The 24,454-nt window shown below is 49.4% G+C and overlaps 1 protein-coding gene across 7 annotated transcripts in view; it reads left to right on the forward strand.

Moving 5' to 3' along the window:
* Positions 1 to 24,454, forward strand: part of LOC147115992 (espin-like) — a 470,195-nt gene that overhangs the window by 193,702 nt on the left and 252,039 nt on the right. For 6 of the 7 annotated variants that reach the window (XR_015078729.1, XR_015078728.1, XM_085990693.1 and 3 more), the window contains exons 3-4: positions 18,440 to 18,626; positions 21,122 to 21,304. Coding sequence is in view for 5 of the 7 variants with exons in the window: in XM_085990693.1 (XP_085846819.1) it covers positions 18,440 to 18,626; positions 21,122 to 21,304 (370 nt within the window). In the remaining 2 variants the exon portion in view is untranslated. The remainder of the gene's footprint in view (positions 1 to 18,439; positions 18,627 to 21,121; positions 21,305 to 24,454) is intronic. The other variant, XM_085990692.1, reaches the window with a different exon arrangement.

A 24,454-nucleotide genomic window follows, 5' to 3' on the forward strand; every position in this document is an offset into this window, starting at 1 on the left:
ATCTGTAACAGCATCCACATTATCTGAATCATGACTATTGTTAATATCCTCAGAAGAGGGCTGGCCCCCACAAGGAGCCAAGTCTTTAATTGAAACAGTACTTTCTTTCCCATCTTGGAATTGAATATGAGCATATTGGGAATTTGCCTCCAACAGCTCCACCTCCTCCACCAAAGGATCATATTTTGACAATCTAACATGGCGTCGAAGCAGCACAGGTCCCTGCATAGTAAGCCATGAAGGTACCGAATATCCCGTAGTAGATCTCCGCGGATAGTTAAAGAGCCTTTCATGGGGGGTCACATTAGTAGCCATTGAAAGCAATGATCTAATGGAATGCAGGGCATCAGGCAGTACCATTTCCCACTGTGTATTCTTAAGGTTCCGGGATGTCAAAGCCAACATAACTGCCTTCCAGATCACCCCATTGTATCGTTCACACTGTCCATTACCCTGGGGATTATACGGGGTAGTTCTACTAGTAGAAATTCCCCGACTCTGAAGGTATTCCTTCAACTGGGAAGACATAAAAGAACTTCCCTGATCCGAATGGATATACGCAGGCATCCCAAAGATGACAAAAAGTTGAGTCAGACATTTAATAACTGTAGCAGCTGATACATCTGCACAAGGAAAAGTAAAAGGGAACCTTGAAAACTCATCCACAACAGTAAATATATATCGGTTTTGAGTAGTTGAAGGAAGAGGCCCCTTAAAATCGACGCTCAAACGTTCAAAAGGAGAAGTAGCCTTTATAAGATGAGCTCGTTGAGGCTTAAAGAAATTCGGTTTACACCGAGCACAGATAGAACATGATGAAATCATCCGCTTGACATCTTCAACTGAAAAAGGCAAGTTCTTACTGCGTACAAAGTGTATCATCCTCGTAACCCCAGGATGACATAAGGCAGTGAAGATTAATAAGCGTATCTCCATGAATCACAGAACAATAAGCCCTCGACAGTGCATCAGCAGCAACATTATCCTTCCCCGGACGATAAACTATGTCAAAATGGTAACATGCCAACTCAATCCTCCATCTCATTATTTTATCATTTTTGATCTTTCCAAAATGTTTAACATCAAACATAAAGGACACAGATTTTTGATCAGTTACCAACGTGAAATGTCGCCCCGATAAATAATGTCTCCATTTACGCAATGCTTCTACTATTGCGTATGCCTCTTTCTCTATTGAAGAATGTCTTTTTTCACTATTGTTCAAAGTACGTGAGAAAAAGGCCACAGGTCTTCCATTTTGGTTCAGAGTAGCCCCAATTGCAAAATCCGAAGCATCCGTCTCAATCACAAAGGGAACCTGCTCATCAATAGAATGCACAACTGCTCCTAAAATATCCTTTTTAAAATTCTCAAAACATGTCCTGGCCTCCCATGATAGAGGATATGTCGTAACCCGAATAAGAGGCCGGATCTTCCGTGAAAAATTTGCAATCCAATTAGAATAATAAGAAAACAGTCCAACAACTCGTTGCAAAGCCTTAGAATTAGAAACATAGAGATAGGAACAGGAGTAGGCCATTCGGCCCTTCGAGCCTGCTCCGCCATTCAATGAGATCATGGCTGATCTTCGTCTGAGATCTTAGCTGATCTTACCAGTTCAGTACCCCGTCCCCGCCTTTTCTCCGTAACCCTTAATCCCCTTAGCCTTCAGAAATATATCCAATTCTCTCTTGAAAATATTTATTGAATTAGCCTTCACAGCCCTCTGTGGCAGGGAATTCCACAGGCTCACCACTCTTTGAGTGAAGAAATTCTTCCTCATCTCTGTTTTAAATGATTTGCCCGCTATTTTTAGACTGTGGCCCCTGGTTCTGTGCTCCCCTGCCATTGGAAACATTCTCTCTGAATTCAGCCTGTCCAGGCCTGCCATAATTTTATATGTTTCGATGAGATCCCCTCTCAATCTTCTAAACTCCAGTGAGTACAAGCCCAAACTATTCAATCTCTCCTCGTAGGTCATTCCCGCCATTCCAGGTATCAGCCTGGTGAATCGCCGCTGCACTCTTTCCATGGCAAGAACATCCTTCCGCAGATGGGGCGACCAAAACTGTACACAATACTCCAGATGCGGTCTCACCAGCACCTTGTACAGCTGTAGTAAGGTATCCCTATTCCTATACTCGAACCCCCTTGATATGAAGGCCAACATACCATTTGCCTTCTTAATCGCCTGTTGCACCTGCATGCTCTCCTTCAGTGACTGGTGCACAAGAACACCCAGGTCCCTCTGCACTTCCCCATCTCCCAATCTATTGCCATTTAGATAATAATCTACCCTCCTGTTTTTACCCCCAAAGTGGATAACCTCGCATTTATCCACATTATAGTGCATCTGCCACGTATCCGCCCATTCCCCCAACCTGTCCAAATCGCACTGTAGCCTCCTGACATCCTCATCAGAGCCCACCCCTCCTCCTAGTTTAGTGTCGTCAGCGAATTTGGAAATATTGCATCCAATTCCCTGATCCAGATCATTTATATATATTGTGAACAGCTGGGGTCCCAGGACAGATCCTTGCGGCACCCCGCTGGTCACTGCCTGCCACTCCGAAAACGAGCCGTTTATTCCAACTCTCTGTTTTCTATCCGCCAGCCAGTTCTCTATCCACGTTAATACTTTGCCCCCAATCCCATGAGCCTTAATTTTGCATGATAATCTTTTGTGTGAAACCTTATCGAAGGCTTTCTGGAAGTCAAGGTACACCACATCCACTGGCTCTCCCCCATCTATTTTACCAGTTACTTCCTCAAAAAATTCCAGCAGATTAGTCAAACACGATTTACCCTTTGTAAATCCATGTTGACTCTGTCCGATCCTTTCCCCATTTGTCAAGTGCTCCGCTATTTTAGTAGGACAAGGTAAATCAATCAATGGTCGCAGACGTTCTGGATCTGGTTTAATCTTGTTTCCCGAGATAATATACCCCAATAGATTTACCTCAGTAGTCGAAAAGATACATTTCTCTTTGTTAAAAGTTAAACCAACTTTTTCCGCAGCTTGAAGGAATCTTTTTAAATTAGAATCATGCTCCACCCTTGATTTGCCACACACTGTGATGTCATCTAAGTATGAAAAGGTGTCAGAGAGGGAGTTATCACTTATAAAAACATCCATTGCCCGTTGAAAACAAGCAACACCATTAGTAACACCAAATGGTATTCGGCAAAACTGATACAGCTTTCCACCAGCCTCAAAGGCCGTATATGGTTGATCCTTCTTAACAATAGGAATCTGATGATAAGCACTCTTTAAATCAATAGTGCTAAAAACCTTATACTGAGATACTTTGTTGATAAGCTCATCAATCTTAGGCAAAGGGTATGCATCTAATTGAGTATACCTATTAATAGTTTGGGAATAGTCTATCACCATTCGTTTCTTGTGTCTCATTAGTCGTGACAACTACCTGTGCTCGCCAAGGTGAACAACTAGGTTCAATGATTCCTTCCAATAAGAGACGTTGAACTTCAGAATGAATAAATTCTCTATCCTGACTACTATATGTTCTTGACTTGGTAGCAATTGGCTTACAATCCGACATCAAATTGGAAAAAAGTGATAATGGAGAAATAGATAAAGAGGTTAATCCACAAATAGATAAAGGTGGCTTAGTCCCTCCAAATGAAAGACTAAGAGACTCGTGTAACTGAAGCACATCATGTCCAATCAAAATATCCGCACAGAGATTAGGCAAAACAGATAGGCGTATATCAGTATACGTATTACCTAGAAGAATCATTTTCACAAAGCAACAACCAGCTATTTGTGAAGTAAGGGTCGTCTGAGCCATACACACCTGATACGTAACAGGCGAAATTTTCAAATGCTTCTCCTTCGCAAACTGAAGACTTACAAAACTCTCAGTACTGCCCGTATCTATAAGGGCCTTCACTTCCAACCCATTAACTTGAGCTGTAACTATAGCTTTGTTTAGGCCATGAGCAAATGCAGCAGAAATTGATGCAATAAACGCCCTATCTAAAGGCTGAATAGTCACAGAGGAGGTAGTGGAGGAGGGCCCTCCCACACCAGGAGAGGAGGAGGTAATTGAACCTAATGATTTGCACATGCGTGCATAATGACCTCTCTTGCCGCATTTACGACACACAGCCTCCCGAGCAGGAAACTTCAGACGAGGGTGCCGGATATTCCCACAAAAATAACACTTCTGAATCCTAGAGGCAACAGCCGCCGAAGTAGAAACTGTTTCAGAATCGAGTAAACCACTCCCATTAAGTCCACATAATTCCTTTTCATCCGAAACTGCCGAAACCATAGCCACAGGCCGATTAAAAAGAGCATAAGAATCCGAACTTCTCTGAGCCACATCCAATGTAGAAGCTTGCTCAAAAGCACTCTTAAGATCCAAAGTCTTATTTTCTAACAACCGCTGACGAATTGATCTAGACAGTAATCTATTAATAAAAGCATCCCGTACCAATTCTTCCTTATATTCTTCAGCCGTCACGGCCTTATAATTACAGTTAACACTAAGGCACCGAAGTGCTTGTAAATAAGTAGCCAAAGATTCTCCCACCTGCTGCCTATGGGCAGATAGAAGGTGATGTGCAAATACCTCATTCTTTGGTTTAACAAAAATCTTTTCCAATGTAGAAATAGCCACTTCATAAGTTTTACAGTCCAAAATATATTTATATACATCCGGAGCAATGTAGTTGATCAGCATATTCATCTTATTTAGAGACTCTTGATCCAACACGCCCAAAAAGTTTTTAAATGTACAATACCAATGTTTCCATTTATCATCCACTCCAACAGAATTGGGGTCAGCCTTGAATCGTTCTGGTTGAAGATATCGCTCCATTCTAACTTAAAGTTAATAAATTGAAATAAAGAATAGATTTGCCTTCCAAAGCTAGGCTTTATTAACTTTAAAATCTGCAGCACATCTTCCCACATCCAGTCCCAACCAAAGCTGGAAAAGAACTGAATTTAAGGTGGCCACAACACATCATGTGATCATCAACTACCAATGAGATTACAACATATATCCCAAGGCAGTTAACAAACAACCAATCACAATACTTTTACTAAACAAGGAATAATCACCACAAGGTCGAAGCCAGAAGGAAGAAATCCAAAAAGAAAGGAAAAGGAAAAAAAACAGACAGAGGAAACAGGCGTCGACTGTGGGCAACCACCCTCTCATTCATCGAATTCGAAGATTTGCAGGAGAGGCTGTCGAGAGCTGGGCTTGGTTCTACAGTCTATGGTGTTCCAGCTAATCGGGTGGTGGCAGGTAGTACACTGATCCTTCCTGGGCTGCGGCGGGCTAGAGCTCAATCGGGTGGCTTTTCAACGGGGCCGAGCAGCGTTGTCGGGAAAGAGGAGAGAGAGAGAGAGGGTGGAGCACACAGGGCGCGGCCGGTGCTATGAAGCCGGGCAGCGTACAGACCCGAGAAGAGGGAGGAAAGTGTCCCATAGGGTCTGCTCTGACGAGGGGAACAGTAATTAAAAATAAGGAAAAAGAAGTTAGAAGTGCAGAAAGCTGCGAGAAGCTGCAGTTGCCACGGGGACCGCGGAGAGCGGCGTTGGCAGCAGCGCAGGGGGAAGCGCGCGAAGAACATAGGGCATCACCGTCAAGGCATAAAAACGCCAGCAACAGCGCTGGCAGCAGCGGAAAAGACAGAAAGCGCGGGAGGCGCCATCTTAATCCAGCGGGGAAGAGGGCAAAGCGCGGGAGGTGCCATTTTGTTCAATCGGGGAAGAAGGCAAAGCGCGGGAGGCGCCATCTTAGATCTCCAAGATGCCGAAGACTGGCAATATCACTGCCGTCGATAATGAAGTAGAAGACTGGACCACATATGTGGAAAGAGTCGAAGTATATTGCAAGGCAAATGAAGTAGCCGATGAGAAAAAGGCATCGGTACTACTAAACTTAATGGGCGCAAGAACGTACGGCCTATTGCGGAACCTGATCACTCCAGTCAAACCGATGGGGAAGAGTTTTAACGAAATTGTTGATATCCTACAGGAACACCTAAACCCTACACCGCTGCTGATAGCAGAAAGATTTAAATTCCACAAGAGAAATCAGCATAAAGATGAGAGCAATGCTGATTACCTTACGGAACTACGCAAGCTATCAAAGCACTGCCAGTTCGGAGCAGGACTGGCAGATACCCTACGGGACAAATTTGTCTGTGGACTCCTGAGTGAAGGAACCCAGAAGAGGTTACTCTCAGAGAAAGAGCTGACGCTAGATAAGGCTTTCAGCGTGGCAGTATCGTACGAAACAGCAGCAAGGGGAGCTGCAGAAATACAGCAAAAGCCACAGGAATACGGCACCCATGAAATGACACGGGGATTTGAAAAATGTTATCGCTGCGGCAGAACAACCCATGACCAGAAGGACTGCTGGTTCAAGGACAAAACATGCAGGCAATGCGGAAAGATGGGACACATTGCACGAGTTTGCAGGTCCGGGAAGAAGACTAACGACAACAAAAAGACTACTAAGGAAAAGTACAGGGAAGTACAAAAGATGACGGACAGTAGTTCCGAAGACCAGAAGAGCGATAGTGAATCCGGGAACAAGAGACTAAGCTGTCTCAAACTACACAACGTAATCGCAAAAGAGGATCACCGAACCATTTGGGTCACCCTCACGATAGCAGGGTCCCAAGTCAAAATGGAATTGGATACAGGATCAGCCCTGACCGTCATGAATCGACGAGACTACGAGCGGCTATTCTCACACATACCCTTGAAAGACACATCCATTGTCTTGAAGACATATACGGGGCAGAAAGTATACCCCAGAGGGAAAATGGGTGCCTGTCGAATACAACGGCAAGGAAATACAGAAATTGCATCTGTACATACTGCAAGTTGGTGGACCATTGGGACGTGAATGGATCAGAAAGATAAGTTTAGACTGGCACTCCATTCAGGCACTGACTGTGGCTGGTAAAAAGGATGACGACGGCACACCTGGACGATTGTCAAAAATCTTAGCTAACGCTAAAGAGGTATTTCAACAAGGACTGGGAACTCTTAAAGGCGTAACCGCCTCGATAAAAATAGAAGAGAATGCAATTCCCAAGTTTTTCAAAGCAAGACCGGTACCGTATGCAATTCGCCCAGCCGTCGAGGCAGAGCTGGAGAATCTGGAGAATGCAGGCGTGTTATCTAAGGTAGACTGGAGCGAGTGGGCGACACCCATTGTTCCTGTCATGAAGAAAATGTTAAACAATAAGTCTGAGGAGCCAAGGAAGGTTCGCATCTGTGGGGACTTCAAGGTGACAGTGAACCCAATCCTTCACACAGTACAGTATCCTCTTCCGAGGATAGAAGATATTTTCGCCTCACTATCTGGAGGGAAACGTTTTACAAAAATTGACCTAGCGCAAGCATATTTGCAGATGGAGGTTGAAGAATCCTCTAGGAAATATCTCACGATAAACACTCACAAAGGTCTTTACCAGTATAATCGACTGGTATTCGGAGTAGCATCAGCTCTGGCTATATGGCAAAGAGCGATGGAACAAGTCCTGCAAGGGATTCCGGGGACTCAGTGTTACTTGGACGACATCCTAGTGACAGGTGAAAATGACAGTGTACACCTTGCCAACCTAGAGCAGGTGCTCACTAGACTAAGAGAACATGGGCTACGAGCCAATCGCCCAAAGTGCGAGTTTTTTCAGAAACAAACATCGTATTGTGGCCACGTGATTGATGAAGAGGGGTTACATAAGTCCCCTGACAAAATTGAAGCGGTAGTTAAGGTTCCAGCGCCTGAAAATGTGTCGCAACTGAGGTCATTCCTCGGATTGGTGAATTACTACCATAAGTTTTTGCCGAATTTGTCCACAATTCTGCACCCACTGAACGCCCTGCTACAAACTGGAGTAGCATGGAAATGGAGCGATGAATGTAAGCGGGCCTTTCAGAATTGTAAAGGCCTGATCACTTCAAGAGAAGTATTGGCTCACTACAACCCATCACTACCGATAAGAGTGGCGTGTGATGCGTCTCCCTACGGCGTTGGAGCGGTACTGTCACATAAATCCCTTGATGGTTCAGAGAGGCCGATAGCTTTTGCGTCACGCTCGTTAACTGCACAGATTGACAGAGAGGCCCTCAGCCTGGTGTGGGGGTGAAGAAGTTCAATCAGTACCTGCACGGACAGAAATTTACTCTACTAACTGATCATCAACCTCTTGTCTCCATTTTCAACCCTAAGAAGGGCGTCCCGATAATGACAGCACAACGGCTACAGAGGTGGCCCCTTTTCCTAGGTAAGAAGTCACACAACACCAGGTTATAGTCCAACAGCTTTATTTGAAATCACAAGCTTTCGGAGCGCTGCTCCTTCTTCAGGTGAAGTGGAGAAATGCATAAAGACACAGCTTATATAGTCAGAGAATCATGTCAGATGTTTACAGGTAACCTTTCCAACTGCCACTTATCACACCTCGGCAGAGAGATAATCACAGCAGTCAAAGGTGTGAATGGTGTCCAAACAGGTCAGTCAGGGAAACATTACATCAAAGAACAATGAGGTGGGGTCACAAGGGGTCAAATATTGCAGATGCTGGGGTCTGTATGAAAAACAAAAAAACAGACAAAAAACATTTTTTTTGGCTGGAAATCACAGCAGGTCCGGCCGCATCTGTGTAGAGAGAACAAGCCAATGTCGACTCGAGTCTGGATGACCCTGCATCAGGTGGGGTTACATGTAGCGTGACATGAACCCAAGATCTCGGTTGAGGCTGTCCTCATGGGTGCGGAACTTGGCTATCAGTTTCTGCTCGACGATTTTGCGTTGTCGTGTGTCTCGAAGGCCACCTTGGAGAATGCTTACCCGAAGATCGGAGGCTGAATGTCCTTGACTGCTGAAGTGTTCCCTCTCCGGTCGTCGATTCCTATGCGACTCCGGGGCGCAGTGTAGCATCCTACCCGCGTCAGCTCTTGATGTACAGGCTGGAAAGCACGGCCTCTCCCTCGAGGCGGCTAATGGCGGGGCTATTCGGACCTTCGGTAGCCGGCGGGTCCAGGTGTGCTTCGGCGGCCAGCGGTTCTCCTGGGAATTTGTTACGGCCAAGGTCTCTCAAGCCATCCTCGGTGCGGATTTCTTGTGCGCTAACAGCCTCCTGGTCGATGTAAGGAACCGACGGTTAATCAATGCGGCCACGTTTCACTCTATCCCTTGCCACCGCAGTAACTGTCTCCTGTGCTTTCCCGACTCCGGATGAGTTCACTTGCCTGCTAGGTGAATTCCCAGACCTGACCAGACCCACCTTCTCCTTTACAGCCACGAAACATGGTGTCGAACACCACATCACCACTACTGGCCCCCCGGTCTACGCACGGGCCCGGCACTTCAAACCTGGCAAGCTCACGGCCACGAAAGCGGAGTTCGCCACAATGGAATGGTTAGGGATTATTCGCCGGTCGAATAGTCCCCGGTCTTCGTCTCTCCACATTGTCCCGAAACCTGGCGGCGGATGGCGGCCATGCAGCGACAACCGACGCCTCAACGATGCCACTACACCTGACCGGTACCCGATCCCTCATATCCAGGATTTCTCTGCCCATTTGGTGGGAAATACCATTTTTTCCAAAGTCGACCTTGTCCGTGGCTACCACCAGGCCCCAGTGCACCCGCAAGACGTCCGGAAGACTGCAGTCATCACCCCATTCGGCCTTTTCGAATTTCTGCGGATGCCGTTTAGACTGAAGAACGCTGCCCAGGCTTTCCAGCGCCTGATGGACTCCGTACTTTGGGACCTCAAATTCATATTCGTCTACCTGGACGATATTCTCATCGCCAGCCCTAACAAGGAGCAGCACATCGGTCACTTACGCGCCCTTTTTCAGCACCTCAGCCAACACGGCCTGATCATCAACCCGGCCAAGTGTCAGTTCGGCCGGCAACAAATTGATTTCCTGGGGCATCGCATCACCTCGGAAGGAGCAGTCCCTTTGCAAACGAAGGTGGAGGCAGTAACATCTTTTCCACGCCCACAGAATATTAAGGCCCTGCAAGAATTCCTCGGCATGGTAAACTTTTACCACCGTTTTGTGCCTAAGGCAGCACTGCTCATGCAACCCCTATACGAGGCCCTCAAGGGCAAGTCGGGCAAGGATCCGGTAAGCTGGATGGTCGACATGGACCGTGCTTTCGCAGCCACCAAAAGTGCTTTGGCCAACGCGACCATGCTGGCGCACCCACTGCCAGGAGCCACCATTGCCCTCACCACCAATGCGTCAGACTATGCCAACGGCGCAGTACAGGAACAGTGGGTAAACGGAACGTGGCAACCGCTGGCGTTTTTCAGCCGTCAACTACGGTGGAACGAACGTGCGTACAGTACCTTCGACCGGGAGTTGCTGGCTCTTTTTCTGGCCATCCGCCATTTCCGATTTTTGCTGGAAGGACGTCCTTTCACTGCTTTTGTGGACCATAATCCACTCACTTTCACTATGGCCAAGACCGCCGAACCGTGGTCAGCCCGACAACAACGTCAGCTAACATTTATCTCGGAATTCACTACTGATATTCAGCACGTGGCCGGTAAATACAACCTGGTGGCCGATTGCCTCTCCCGTGCGACCGTTCATGCGGTCCAGCTTGGCATCGACTATGCCCTCATGGCTGCGGATCAAGCCTTGGATCCAGAAGTGCAGGCTTACCGAACCGACATCTCTAGCCTCCAGTTGGCCGACGTCCAATTCCATGCGGCGGGTACCACGCTGCTTTGCGACATCTCCATACGAGACCCTCGCCCCATCGTGCCGGTCGCCTGGCGCCGCAAAGTTTTTGAGGCCATTCATGGGTTGTCACACCCCGGAATGAAGGCCTCGCAGAGGCTGATGGCTTCCAAGTTCTTTTGGAGGATCATACATAAGGATGTCCGCGACTGGGACAGCACTTGCGTGGTCTGCCAAAAGGCCAAGGTACAACGCCACATCAAAGCTCCATTGGCCACCTTCGCTGTTCCAGAGCGACGGTTCGATCACGTGAATGTGGACCTGGTGGGGCCACTTCCACCTTCCCATGGGTTTACACATATCCTAACGATGGTAGACCGCACCACTAGATGGCCAGAGGCAGGTCCCTTGTCATCCATCACTTCAGCAGCCGTAGCCAGGGCATTCATCTCCTCGTGGGTCGCCCGTTTCGGGGTACCTGCAGACATCTTCTGACCGTGGACCGCAGTTTTCCTCTGCACTCTGGAACGCAGTGGCTCAGGGGCTCGGCATCCAGCTACATCGCACCACAGCCTACCATCCACAGGCGAACGGCCTGTGCGAGCGATTTCACAGGTCGCTCAAAGCCGCACTGAGGGTCAGCCTCCAAGGCGCCGGATGGGCAGACAGGCTACCGTGGGTCCTGTTGGGTCTTCGCACGGCACCCAAGGAAGATCTTCGCTCGTCCTCGGCAGAGCTCGTCTATGGCCAGCCGCTGCGAGTGCCAGGGGACTTTCTTCCAACGCCAACAGAACCATGGTCCGCATCCGACCAAATCCTCAGCCACCAGGAGGCAGCCAGGTGTTTTGCACCAATACCAACATCGCACCACGGCTTTCAGAGCTCCCACGTTCCAGCAGAGCTGAAGAACGCCGAGTACGTGTTCATCCGCCACGATGCTCATCGGGATCCTCTCAAGGCCCCTTACACTGGTCCTTTCCATGTGCTAGAGCTGGGAGACAAAACTTTCTCGGTGGATATCAGAGGTAAACCGGACCACATTTCGGTTGACCGGCTGAAGCCGGCACGTTTGGACCTTGATCGTCCTGTCAAGACCGCACAGCCGCCAAGATGTGGTCGACCACCCGCAGTTGCCGTGCCAGATCAAGCGCAACCACCCGCCAGCCCGCCTGCCGTCCAGCAGCTTCCACCTCAGGTGTACAGAAGTCGCTCTGACAGGCTTGTCAGGCCTCCACAACATTTGACTTTTTCTGTTAAAGACAATTCTGGGGGGGCGCATGTGGCAGAGCCACTAAGGGACTCTGATCAACTGTATATAATTCCCTTTAACAATGTGTTAGCTACAGCCCGAATCTGTATCTTTGTATATACCGTTTGCATGTACAGAGCGCGGTCCCTTTAAGAGCGCGGGCAAATGCGATAACGTCATGCCGTTCATCACGTGATCCCCCAACCGCGGGAAAAACGTGATGACGTCATGACGCCAGCCACGGGACCGCCCAGGCAGTCCTCATGGAGCCTTTGAACTGTAAAGACCTTTATCCGTAGTTCTCTTGCATTTGTCTGTTAAACTCAGTTAGTTTTACATTAAACCTCTTTTGATTGATCGCCTGAGCCGACCTCAGTCTCTTGATAGGAATTAGACCATTCCTACAATAGGAGGATTCCTGTCTGCGGAGGCCTCCTATTGAAAAAAAATCTACAAACTTACCTGAGGGCTCCCGAGGTCTGGCCATTTCCGATCCTGGGCCTGTCCACATGCAGCTCGAAACGTCCTGGGATCATGTGGGCCAGGCAAGCCAATAGGAGAAGGGAATCTCCCTTCATACTTTTGACAGGTACAAATATATGAATGGAGATCACCCCAAAAAGACACAAAACATTAAATACATTTTTTAAAAACCATCATGTTTTTAAAATGAGTTAAAATGACATTAAATTAAATATTTTAAAAAAATTTAGTCTTTTGAAAAAAATAATTAAAGTTTTTTACGGGGCTAAAAATAAATTTACCCTTTTTAAAAGTATTTTTAAATTATAAATGAGTGAAAAAATGTTTTTTTTAAACTTTTTTCAACTCATGCTGGTAAAAGCAGGCCTTACGCTATCTTTTACCAGGCGTAAGAGTCCTAAGGGTTTTCAGCGGGCGGAGGTTGTGCAGAAAGCAGAACTATCTGCCTGCAGAGGCCCTTCTCTAGGGCAGGCGCCCGGTCTGTCAAAACCATTCATGACAGATCGGAAATGCCGGTTTTCAGCGCATGTGCTTGGCATGCCTGAAACCGGCATTTCCGATGTCCCTACGGGTGTGTACACAGCTCATACCCACCCGTAGGGATCGGAAAATACAGAACTTTGTATTTACTATTTTCTCACATATTGTTTCAGGGATTGAAGGCATCTTTGCTATGGCCTTGTTTCAGTTCCTGCCTCTTTCAGCTCAGAGCAGTTCTGACTGTCAGTCCAATGAGGAATCTGTCTGCAATGGCTATGTAAATAGCCAAACACTACTATCAATATCATTAAGACACTATACAGTCTCTGGCAGCGGGCAGCTTCTGTAGATTGGGAAGGCGGTGTGGTCCGCTGGGATTCTGACCAATCAGAGATATTTTGAATTTGAGCCAGCATCGTACATATTGTGAAGTATTCCTTGCAATATTTGTAAAGTATTAATTTTGACTGCTCTTGGGCGCTATGAACTGGTTCAGAACTGCGGCTGAAAGACGCTTTACACATTGATTCCTCATCCCAAAATATGCACAGGCACTGACTCTCACTGGGGCACAGGTTCCACAGGCACTGACTCTCACTGGGGTACAGGTTCCATGGTCACTGACTCTCACTGAGGTACAGGTTCCACAGGCACTGACTCTCACTGGGGTACAGGTTCCATGGTCACTGACTCTCACTGGGGTACAGGTTCCACAGGCACTGACTCTCACTGGGGTACTGGTTCCATGGGCACTGACTCTCCCTGGGGTACAGGTTCCATGGGCACTGACTCTCACTGAGGTACAGGTTCCATGGGCACTGACTCTCGCTGGGGTACAATACCATGGGCACTGACTCTCGTTGGGGTACAGTACCATGGGCACTGACTCTCCCTGGGGTACAGGTTCCATGGTCACTGACTCTCACTGGGGTACAGGTTCCACAGGCACTGACTCTCACTGGGGTACTGGTTCCATGGGCACTGACTCTCCCTGGGGTACAGGTTCCACGGGCACTGACTCTCCCTGGGGTACAGGTTCCATGGGCACTGACTCTCACTGGGGTACAGGTTCCACAGGCACTGACTCTCACTGGGGTACTGGTTCCATGGGCACTGACTCTCACTGGGGTACAGGTTCCACAGGCACTGACTCTCACTGGGGTACTGGTTCCATGGGCACTGACTCTCCCTGGGGTACAGGTTCCATGGGCACTGAATCTCACTGGGGTACAGGTTCCATGGGCACTGACTCTCCCTGGGGTACAGGTTCCATGGGCACTGACTCTCACTGAGGTACAGGTTCCATGGGCACTGACTCTCGCTGGGGTACAATACCATGGGCACTGACTCTCGCTGGGGTACAGTACCATGGGCACTGACGCTCGCTGGGGTACAGGTTCCACAGGCACTGACTCTCTCTGGGGTACAGGTTCCATGGGCACTGGCTCTTGCTGGGGTACAGGTTCCACAGGCATTGACTCACTCTGGGGTACAGGTTTCGCAGGCACTGACTCTCGCCGGGGTACAGGTTCCACAGGCACTTGACTCTCGCTGGGGTACAGGTTCCACAGGCACTGACTCTCACTGGGGTACAGGTTCCACAGGCACTGACTCTCTCTGGGGTACAGGTTCCATGGGCACTGACTCTTGCTGGGGTACAGGTTCCATGGGCACTGACCCTCTCTGGGGTACAGGTTCCACAGGCATTGACTCACTCTGGGGTACAGGTTTCGCGGGCACTGACTCTCGCCGGGGTACAGGTTCCACAGGCACTTGACTCTCGCTGGGGTACAGGTTCCACAGGCACCGACTCTCTCTGAGGTACCGGTTCCACAGGCACTTACTCTCTCTGTGGTACAGTACCATGGGCACTTACTCTCTCTGGGGTACAGTACCATGGGCACTGACTCTCTCTGGGGTAAAGGTTCCACGGGCACTGACTCTCACTAGGGTACAGGTTCCACAGGCACTGACTCTCTCTGAGGTACCGGTTCCACAGGCACTGACTCTTTCTGAGGTACAGGTTCCACAAGCATTGTCTCTCTCTGGGGTACAGGTTCCACGGGCACTGACTCTGGGGTACAGGTTCCACAGGCACTGACTCTCGCTGGGGTACAGGTTCCACAGGCACTGACTCTCACTGGGGTACAGGTTCCAAGGGCAGTGACTCTCTCTGGGGTACAGGTTAGAAACATAGAAACATAGAAGATAGGAGCAGGAGTAGGCCATTCAGCCCCTTGAGCCTGCTCCGCCATTCAATGCGATCATGGCTGATCATCGAAATTCAGTACCCTGTCTCTGCTTTCTCCCCATAAACCCTTGATCCCCTTAGCCTTAAGAAATATATCTAACTCCTTGTTGAATATATTTAATGAATTGGCCTCAACTGTCTTCTGTGGTAGAGCATTCCACAGGTTCACCACTCTCTGGGTGAAGAAATTCCTCCTCATCTCAGTCCTAAATGGCTTACCCCTTATCCTTAGACTGTGAACCCTGGTTCTGGACTCCCCCACCATCGGGAACAGCCTTCCTGCACCTAGTCTGTCTCGTCCTGTTAGAATTTTATAAGTTTCAATGAGATCCCCTCTCATTCTTCTAAACTCTAGTGAATATAAGCCTAATCGACCCAATCTCTCTTCATACATCATTCCTGCCATCCCAGGTATCAGTCTGGTGAATCTTTGCTGCACTCCCTCCTTGGCAAGAGCATCCTTCCTCAGATAAGGCGACCAAAACTGCACACAATACTCAAGGTGTGGTCTCACCAAGGCCCTGTACAACTGCAGCAAGACATCCTTGCTTCTGTAGTCGAATCCTCTCGCTATGAAGGCCAGCATACCATTTGCCTTCTTAAACGCCTGCTGCACCTGCATGCTTACCTTCAGCGACTGGTGCACAAGGACACCCAGGTCTCGTTGCACTTCCCCTTTTCCCAGTCTATTGCCGTTCACATAATAATCTGCCTTCCTGTTTTTGCCACCAAAGTGGATAACCTCGCTTTTATCCACATTATACTGCATCTGCCATGCATCTGCCCAATCGCCCAACCTGTCCAAATCATACTGGAGTTTCTCTGCATCCTCCTCACAGCACACACGCCCACCCAGCTTTGTGTCATCTGCAAACTTGGAGATATTACATCTAGTTCCCTCGTCTAGATCATTAATATATATTGTGAATAACTGTGGTCCAAGCACCGATCCCTGAGGTACCCCACTAGTCACTGCCTGCCACTCGGAAAAAGACCTGTTTATTCCAACTCTTTGCTTCTTGTCTGCCAACCAGTTTTCTATCCAAGTCAGTACCTTACCCCCAATCCCATGTGCTTTAACTTTGCACGCTAGTCTCTTATGCAGGACCTTGTCGAAAGCCTTCTGAAAGTCCAAATACACCACATCCACTGGTTCTCCCTTATCTATTCTACCAGTTACATCCTCAAAAAATTCCAGTAGATTAGTCAAGCATGATTTACTTTTTGTAAATCCATGTTGACTTCGTCTGATCCTGTCACTGTTTTCCAAGTGCTCTGCTATTACATCTTTTATAATGGACTCCAGCATTTTCCCCACTACTGATGTCAGGCTTACCAGTCTATAATTCCCTGTTTTATCTCTACCACCTTTTTTAAATAGTGGGGTTACATTAGCTACCCTCCAATCCATGGGAACTGTTCCAGAGTCTATAGAATTTTAGAAGATGACCAGCAAAGCATCTACTATTTCTAGGGCCACTTCCGTAAGTACCCTAGGATGTAGATTATCAGGCCCTGGGGGTTTATCGGCCTTCAATCCCGTCAATTTCCCTAACACCATTTCCCTACAAATACTGATTTCATTCAGTTCCTCCCTCTCATTAGACCCTATGTTCCCCGACATCTCTGGGAGTTTATTTGCATCCTCCTTTGTGAAGACAGAACCAAAGTATGTATTTAATTGGTCTGCCATGCCTTTGTTCCCCATTATAAATTCCCCTGATTCTGACTGCAAGGAACCTACGCTTGACTTTGCCAATCTTTTTCTCTTCACATATCTATAGAAGCTTTTACAGTCAGTTTTTATGTTCCCTGCAAGCTTACTCTCATACACTATTTTCCCCCTCTTAATTAATCCCTTTGTCCTCCTTTGCTGAACCCTAAACTGCTCCCAATCCTCAGGTTTGCTGCTTTTTCTGGTTAATTTATATGTCCTCTCCTTGGATCTTATGATATCCCTAATTTCCCTTGTTAGCCAATGTTGAGTCACCTTTTTTGTTTTATTTTTATGCCAAACAGGGATGAACAAATTCTGTAGTTCATCCATGCGATCTTTAAATGTTTTCCATTGCCTATTCACCGTCAACCCTTTAAGTAACATTCCCCAATCCATCCTAGCCAACTCGCGCCTCATACCATCGTCTTTCCTTTATTTAAATTCAGTACCCAAGTCTCTGAATCAACTACTTCACTCGCCATCTTAATGAAGAATTCTATCATATTTTGATGCTCCTCCCCAAGAGGCCTCGCACAACAAGATTGCTAATTAATCTTTCCTCATTACATAATACCCAGTCTAAGAAGGCCTGATCGCTAGTTGGTTCCTCGACATATTGGTCCAGGAAACTCTAGGAATTCCTCTTCCACAGTATTGTTACTAATTTGGTTAGACCAATCTATATGTAGATTAAAGTCACCCATGATAACTGCTGTGCCCTTATTGCAGATATCTCTAATTTCCCGTTTAATGCCATCCTCAACCTCAGCATTACTGTTTGGGGGTCTGTATACAACTCCCACTAACGTTTTCTGCCCCTTGGTATTTCTCAGCTCTACCCATACAGATTCCACATCGTCAGAGCTAATATCCTTCCTTAATATTGTGTTAATCTCCTCTTTAACCAGCAATGCTACCCCACCGCCTTTTCCTTTTTGCCTGTCCTTCCTGAATACTGAATACCCCTGGATGTTGAATTCCCAGCCTTGGTCACCCTGGAGCCATGTCTTCGTAATCCCAATTATATCATATCCGTTTACATCTATTCCATGGGCACTGACTCTCTCTGGGGTACAGGTTCCACGGGCACTGACTCTCTCTGGGGCACAAGTTCCACAGGCACTGACTCTCACTGGGGTACATGTTCCTCGGGCACCACTTTACCCTAACCCAAATGCCCATTCTTCATGTGTGAGTGTGGACAGATAGTGACGGGGGAGGAGTGGAGAGTCATGGCCGAGCCTGATCCTGTCTGTACCCAATGTCCAGTGGAGGTGACAGGTTAGTGATCAGGAGCAGGGACCCTGACCCCGGGAGGTAATTGGAGCTCCTCTGACTGCTATGCCAGCTGTGATCCTCTAATTCACCACAGAGCAGGGTAGACTCCAGGATTTCTGACGTGTCTGGCTCAATGGCACACGAGGCAGTGGAACCCCCTGGCCTACGAGGGGAGCGGTCCTGTATTTGTAATGTGTAGTAGTTTATGTGCTTTTTCCAGCAGTTATTCCTTAGCTTGGTTCTGGATTTGTACTGAAGTTTCCCTTTTCTCTTTCTGTGCAGAGCTCTGAATAAACAGACTCGGAATGGTGCCACCCCTCTCTACTTGGCCTGTCAGGAAGGGCACCTTCACATCGTTCAATTCCTGGTGAAGGACCGCAAGGCAAACTTGAACTTACGAGCGCATGATGGCATGACAGTTCTCCACGCAGCGGCACAGATGGGGCACAGTGCCCTGGTGGTGTGGTTGGTAAGTCAATGTCAACCTTGCGATGCCATCCGATTACTTCATGGGGCATCTCTCCAGGGACACAGGGCATCTCTCCAGGGAACACGGGGCGTCTCTCCAGGGGACACGGGGCGTCTCTCCAGGGGACATGGTGCATCTCTCCAGGGGACACTGGGCATCGCTCCAGGGGACACTGGGCATCGCTCCAGGGGACACTGGACATCGCTCCAGGGACACGGGGCATCTCTCCAGGGGACATGGGGCATCTCTCCAGGGGACACGGGGCATCTCTCCAGGGGACACTGGGCATCGCTCCAGGGACACGGGGCATCTCCCCAGGGGACACTGGGCATCTCTCCAGGGGATACTGGGCATCTCTCCAGGGACACGGGGCGTCTCTCCAGGAGACACGGGGCATCGCTCCAGGGGACACGGGGCATCGCTCCAGGGGACATTGGGCATCGCTCCAGGGGACACGGGGCATCTCTCCAGGGGACACTGGGCATCTCTCCAGGGGACACGGGGCATCTCTCCAGGGACACGGGGCATCTCTCCAGGGACACGGGGCATCACTCCAGGGGACACGGGGCATCTCTCCAGAGACACGGGGCATCTCTCCAGGGACATGGGGCATCACTCCAGGGGACATGGGACATCTCTCCAGGGGACACGGGGCATCTCTCCAGGGGACACAGGGCATTGCTCCAGGGGACACAGGGCATCGCTCCAGGGGACACGGGGCATCTCTCCAGGGGACACAGGGCAACTCTCCAGGGACACGAGGCATCGCTCCAGGGGACACTGGGCCTCGCTCCAGGGGACACGGGGCATCTCTCCAGGGGACACAGGGCAACTCTCCAGGGACACGAGGCATCGCTCCAGGGGACACTGGGCCTCGCTCCAGGGGACACGGGGCATCTCTCCAGGGGACACAGGGCAACTCTCCAGGGGACACGGGGCATCTCTCCAGGGGACACAGGGCATCTCTCCAGGGGACACAGGGCATCTCTCCAGGGGACACGGGTCATCGCTCCAGGGGACACTGGGCCTCGCTCCAGGTGACACGGGGCATCTCTCCAGGGGACACAGGGCAACTCTCCAGGGGACACGGGGCATCTCTCCAGGGGACACGGGTCATCGCTCCAGGTGACACGGGGCATCTCTCCAGGGGACACGGGTCATCGCTTCAGGGGACACGGGGCATCTCTCCAGGGACACGGGGCATCTCTCCAGGGGACACTGGGCCTCGCTCCAGGGGACACGGGGCATCTCTCCAGGGGACACGGGGCATCTCTCCAGGGGACACGGGGCATCTCTCCAGGGACACGGGGCATCACTCCAGGGACATGCGGCATCTCTCCAGGGGACACAGGGCATCTCTCCAGGGGACACGGGGCATCGCTCCAGGAGACATGGGGCATCTCTCCAGGGGACACTGGGCCTCGCTCCAGGAGACATGGGGCATCTCTCCAGGGGACACTGGGCCTCGCTCCAGGAGACATGGGGCATCTCTCCAGGGGACATGGTGCATCTCTCCAGGGGACACGGGGCATCGCTCCAGGGGACATGGGGCATCTCTCCAGGGGACACTGGGCCTCGCTCCAGGAGACATGGGGCATCTCTCCAGGGGACACTGGGCCTCGCTCCAGGGGACACGGGGCATCTCTCCAGGGGACACGGGTCATCGCTTCAGGGGACACGGGGCATCTCTCCAGGGACATGCGGCATCTCTCCAGGGGACACAGGGCATCTCTCCAGGGGACACGGGGCATCGCTCCAGGAGACATGGGGCATCTCTCCAGGGGACACTGGGCCTCGCTCCAGGAGACATGGGGCATCTCTCCAGAGACACCCCCCAACTCTCCAGGGGACACGGGGCATCTCTCCAGGGACACGAGGCACCTCTCCAGGGACACGAAACACCTCTCCAGGGACACGAGGCATCTCTCCAGGGGACACAGGGCATCACTCCAGGGGACACGGGGCATCTCTCCAGGGACACGAGGCATCTCTCCAGGGACATGGGGCATCTCTCCAGGGGACACGGGGCATCTCTCCAGGGGACACGGGGCATCTCTCCAGGGGACACAGGGCATCGCTCCAGGGGACACGGGGCATGTGTGTGTGTCATGTGTGTGTGTGTCATGTGTGTGTGTTCTTCCAGCCAGCCCCCTGTGTTGCTGACTGTATGTGTACTGATGTTAATGCAGCTCCCTCACACAGTCAGGCTCAATAACCTCTCCCAGCAGCACCATGCCTTACTGACTTCCTAAATCTCTCCGCTTCTCTACCTCTCTCTCTTCCTTTAAGTGGCTCCTTTAAACCTACCTCACCTGTCCTAATATCTCTTTATGTGGCTCAGTGTCAAACTTTGTCTGATTACGCTCCTGCGACGCGCCTTGTGACGTTTTGCTACATTAAAGGTGCAATATAAATGCAAGTTGTTGTTGTACCTGTGCAGTGGTTAATCTCGCTGGTGCTATATTTGACCTTTTCTCTTCCGATGTGTGATGCAGAGATCATTCACAGGCACTGACCTGTCTGCGCAGGACAACGAGGGAGCAACTGCAATGCACTTTGCTGCCAGTGGAGGGCATGCCAAGATCTTGGACCGATTAATAAAGATGGGGGCGAGGATACTGAAGGACCACTGGGGCGGCACACCACTACACGATGCTGCTGAGAATGGTGAGCTGGAGGTGGGTATTCACACAGATCGACAACACTGTGGTAATTCAGAAACTGGAACTGTTGCCCCAGGACTCTCCAGGGTGCGATGGCCGAGTGGTTATAAAGAAGGAATTTTACACATAATAAAGAATGCTCAAAAAGAACATCTGTTTTTAAAAGGATAAAAAGAGTTTGGTGGGACAATTTTCAAATATGATCTATGTAGTGTATGTGCCCGTCTACCTTTAAGAGAACTATTGTATGTAACCGTTCACCTTTAAGAGAACTATTTTAGGTGTGGCACTACTTTGTTTGGCTTCTGTATACGGTAATACCGACGGTGACCACACCAGTATATAAGTGTTGTGCCAGGAGTTATTGGGCAGATTCGCCCTGACCTTCGAATAGTAAAGTCCTGTTTTAAGTTACTCTTGGAGTCTGTGTATTAATTAACTAAACAACCCACAGACTTTACAGTGGCGACGAGTCCGATCGTACCCTACGGCAACAATACGTCCGAAGCAGTTAACGAGCGTCGAGAAGAGGCAACCGCCCTCGTCGTTCTGCTGGGAAAAAACTCGAGGCTGCAGAACTAGAAAGGAGGAAGAATTTAGAGACAAAGACTTCCATCAGCAACAGGCACTGACTGTCCTTTCTGCCACGGTGAGGAGTGAGCCGATCAGCACGAGAAGCAAGGCGGCCACGGTGACTGTGAGTAAGGGAAAGTAAAAAGAATAACCGGAGGATAAGGGCGGTGCATTCGACCACGGTCGAGGGGGAAAGGAGCTGGACAGAAGTCGGGCCCAGAGGCGCTGAGACTGGGGCAGCGTGGAGCAAGGAAGCCGCGGTACAGACAGGCTGGGGGACGCAACGGCGTCGTGAGACAGCTAGACCGCGACCAGAGAAAAAGGCCGGGCAGCGACCGAAGCCACGAAGCGCTGCGACCGGGAACGTAGGCGCGGGAAGAGATAAACTCAGCCGCAGCCGGGGAGGGAAGTACCAGACTGCGAGAGGGCTGGGAGGCGCAATTGGGAGCCGAGCGAGCAGGAGAGGCAGAGCCGACCAAGGGGAACTGAGCGAGAGCCAGCCCAGCGGCTGAAACTGTTCGCCGTCAACGGGGTGTACCCAGCGCCGGTTGCCCTGCCGAGAAAAGGGAAAGCCCTGAAGCCGACGCGCAGGCTGTGAACCTGAAAGCCAGCGGCCGTCGCCTGTGGGGGAAAGTGTACCCCTCCCGCTAGGGAAGAAACGCGGGAAGCCGCCATTAGGCGGGGAAGAAGACAGAAGCGGGAAACCGCCATTGAAGTGGGCGGGGAGAGAAGATAAGCGCGGGAAACCGCCATTTTTGCTGGAAAACCGCCATCTTAGAAGAAAAAAAAAAATAAGTTAAAGAAATAATTCGGGGTGTTATCAGAAAGAGAGGAAGATGCCTAAGCGTGGTAACATCAACGATTTTAATGCCGAGGTAGAAGACTGGGCCACGTACGTGGAACGCATCGAGATCTATTGTGAGGCCAATAAAATAGAAGAAGATGACAAAGCTATAACCTTGCTAAACTCGATGGGCGCGAAGACATACGGGCTCTTGAAGCATCTACTATCACCAGCTAAACCGGCGGATCAGACTTTCGATGATATTGTGGCTGTTCTGAAGGATCACTTGAACCCCACACCGTTGATGTTGGCGGAACGATTCAAATTTTATGCGAGAACACAACGGAAAGACGAAAGCAACGCAGAATACTTGGTCGAACTGCGTAGACTAGCGAAATACTGCCAGTTTGGAGGGAATCTGACAGAGGCATTGCGAGACAAGTTCATGTGCGGGTTGGCAAAGGAAGGAACGCAAAAGCGACTACTCGAAGAGAACGACCTTACACTTGACAGGGCTGTCCTTATTGCAGCATCGCACGAAGCCGCAGCGAAGGGAACTGCGGAAATGCAGCTAAAGACAGCAGCACTAAGTGTGGATCAAATTACCTCGACAACAACAAAATGCTATCGTTGTGGGAAGACAACACACGACCAGAACCAATGCTGGTTTAAGAACCAGGAATGTAGGAAATGTGGCAAACTGGGTCACATAGCTAAGGTATGCCGGTCAGGGAAAAGGACCAACAACCAAAGGAAGCCATCACAGGAAAAGTACAACGAGGTACACAAGGTGGCTGAGAAGAGTTCAGACGAACAGAATTCAGACTCAGACCCAAACGGCCAGAAGCTGGGTAGTCTGAGAATTCACAATGTGAGTAAGGAAGCTGACCTACAAACTATCTGGGTCATGCTAAAAATAGCTGGAATCCAAGTGAAAATGGAGTTGGACACTGGATCAGCTCTATCAGTCATAAATCGAAGGGATTACCACTGGCTATTCTCACATATACCCTTAAGAGATACCAAGTTCGTATTGCAGACATACACAGGGCATAAAGTATACCCCATGGGAAAGATAAGAGTCAAAGTGAGAGATAGGGGTAAAGAACACCCAAGAATGAACTTATACGTACTACATGAGGGAGGACCACCACTTCTAGGACAGGAGTGGATCAAGAAAATAGACATGGAATGGCACTATCTAAAAGCCATAACAAGTGAGGACTCGGTGCAGACAATCAGCTCAGATTCTGAAACGGATGACGATAAGACCAACCCAAATATGAAAGACAAGGCTGAAATGGACTTGCCGACGAAGGTTGGAAAAACGAAGGCATGCATAAAGGCTTATGCTCCAGAGAAGAACAAAGTTTCAGAGCAGAACTCCACCGAACAACGACAACCTAGTTTGACAGAAAATTCTGAGCCTGTTCAAGTTACGGACATATCCATGACGGAAGAACACCGAGCTCGGACTCAAACTTATTTCAAATTACGACAACAATTAGAACAATTGAGTTACTGTCTCGTACAAGAGATGAAAACAATGAAAAAGTTCTATGACACCGAATGGGAGAATCTGGAAAGACAACAGAAGCAGCTAGCTCAAGCAGAGAGCGACCATAGAGCCATCGTGACCAATTACCGATCACATCTCCCTTATGCTGTTCAGGAGTTAGAATATTTGCAGGAAGAAGCAAATGAAGAGGAATCTTCAGGAAGCCAGGATTTTATTCCAGTTCTTCTCTACGACTCCTTACAAGCAGAGTGTGAGAAGTTGAAAGAACAGTATGAACAGGCCCAGGCTA

Source organism: Somniosus microcephalus, chromosome 6 (genome assembly GCF_052327205.1).
Source record: "Somniosus microcephalus isolate GS21.2 chromosome 6, FLI_Smic_1.0, whole genome shotgun sequence".
Taxonomy (NCBI): domain Eukaryota; kingdom Metazoa; phylum Chordata; class Chondrichthyes; order Squaliformes; family Somniosidae; genus Somniosus; species Somniosus microcephalus.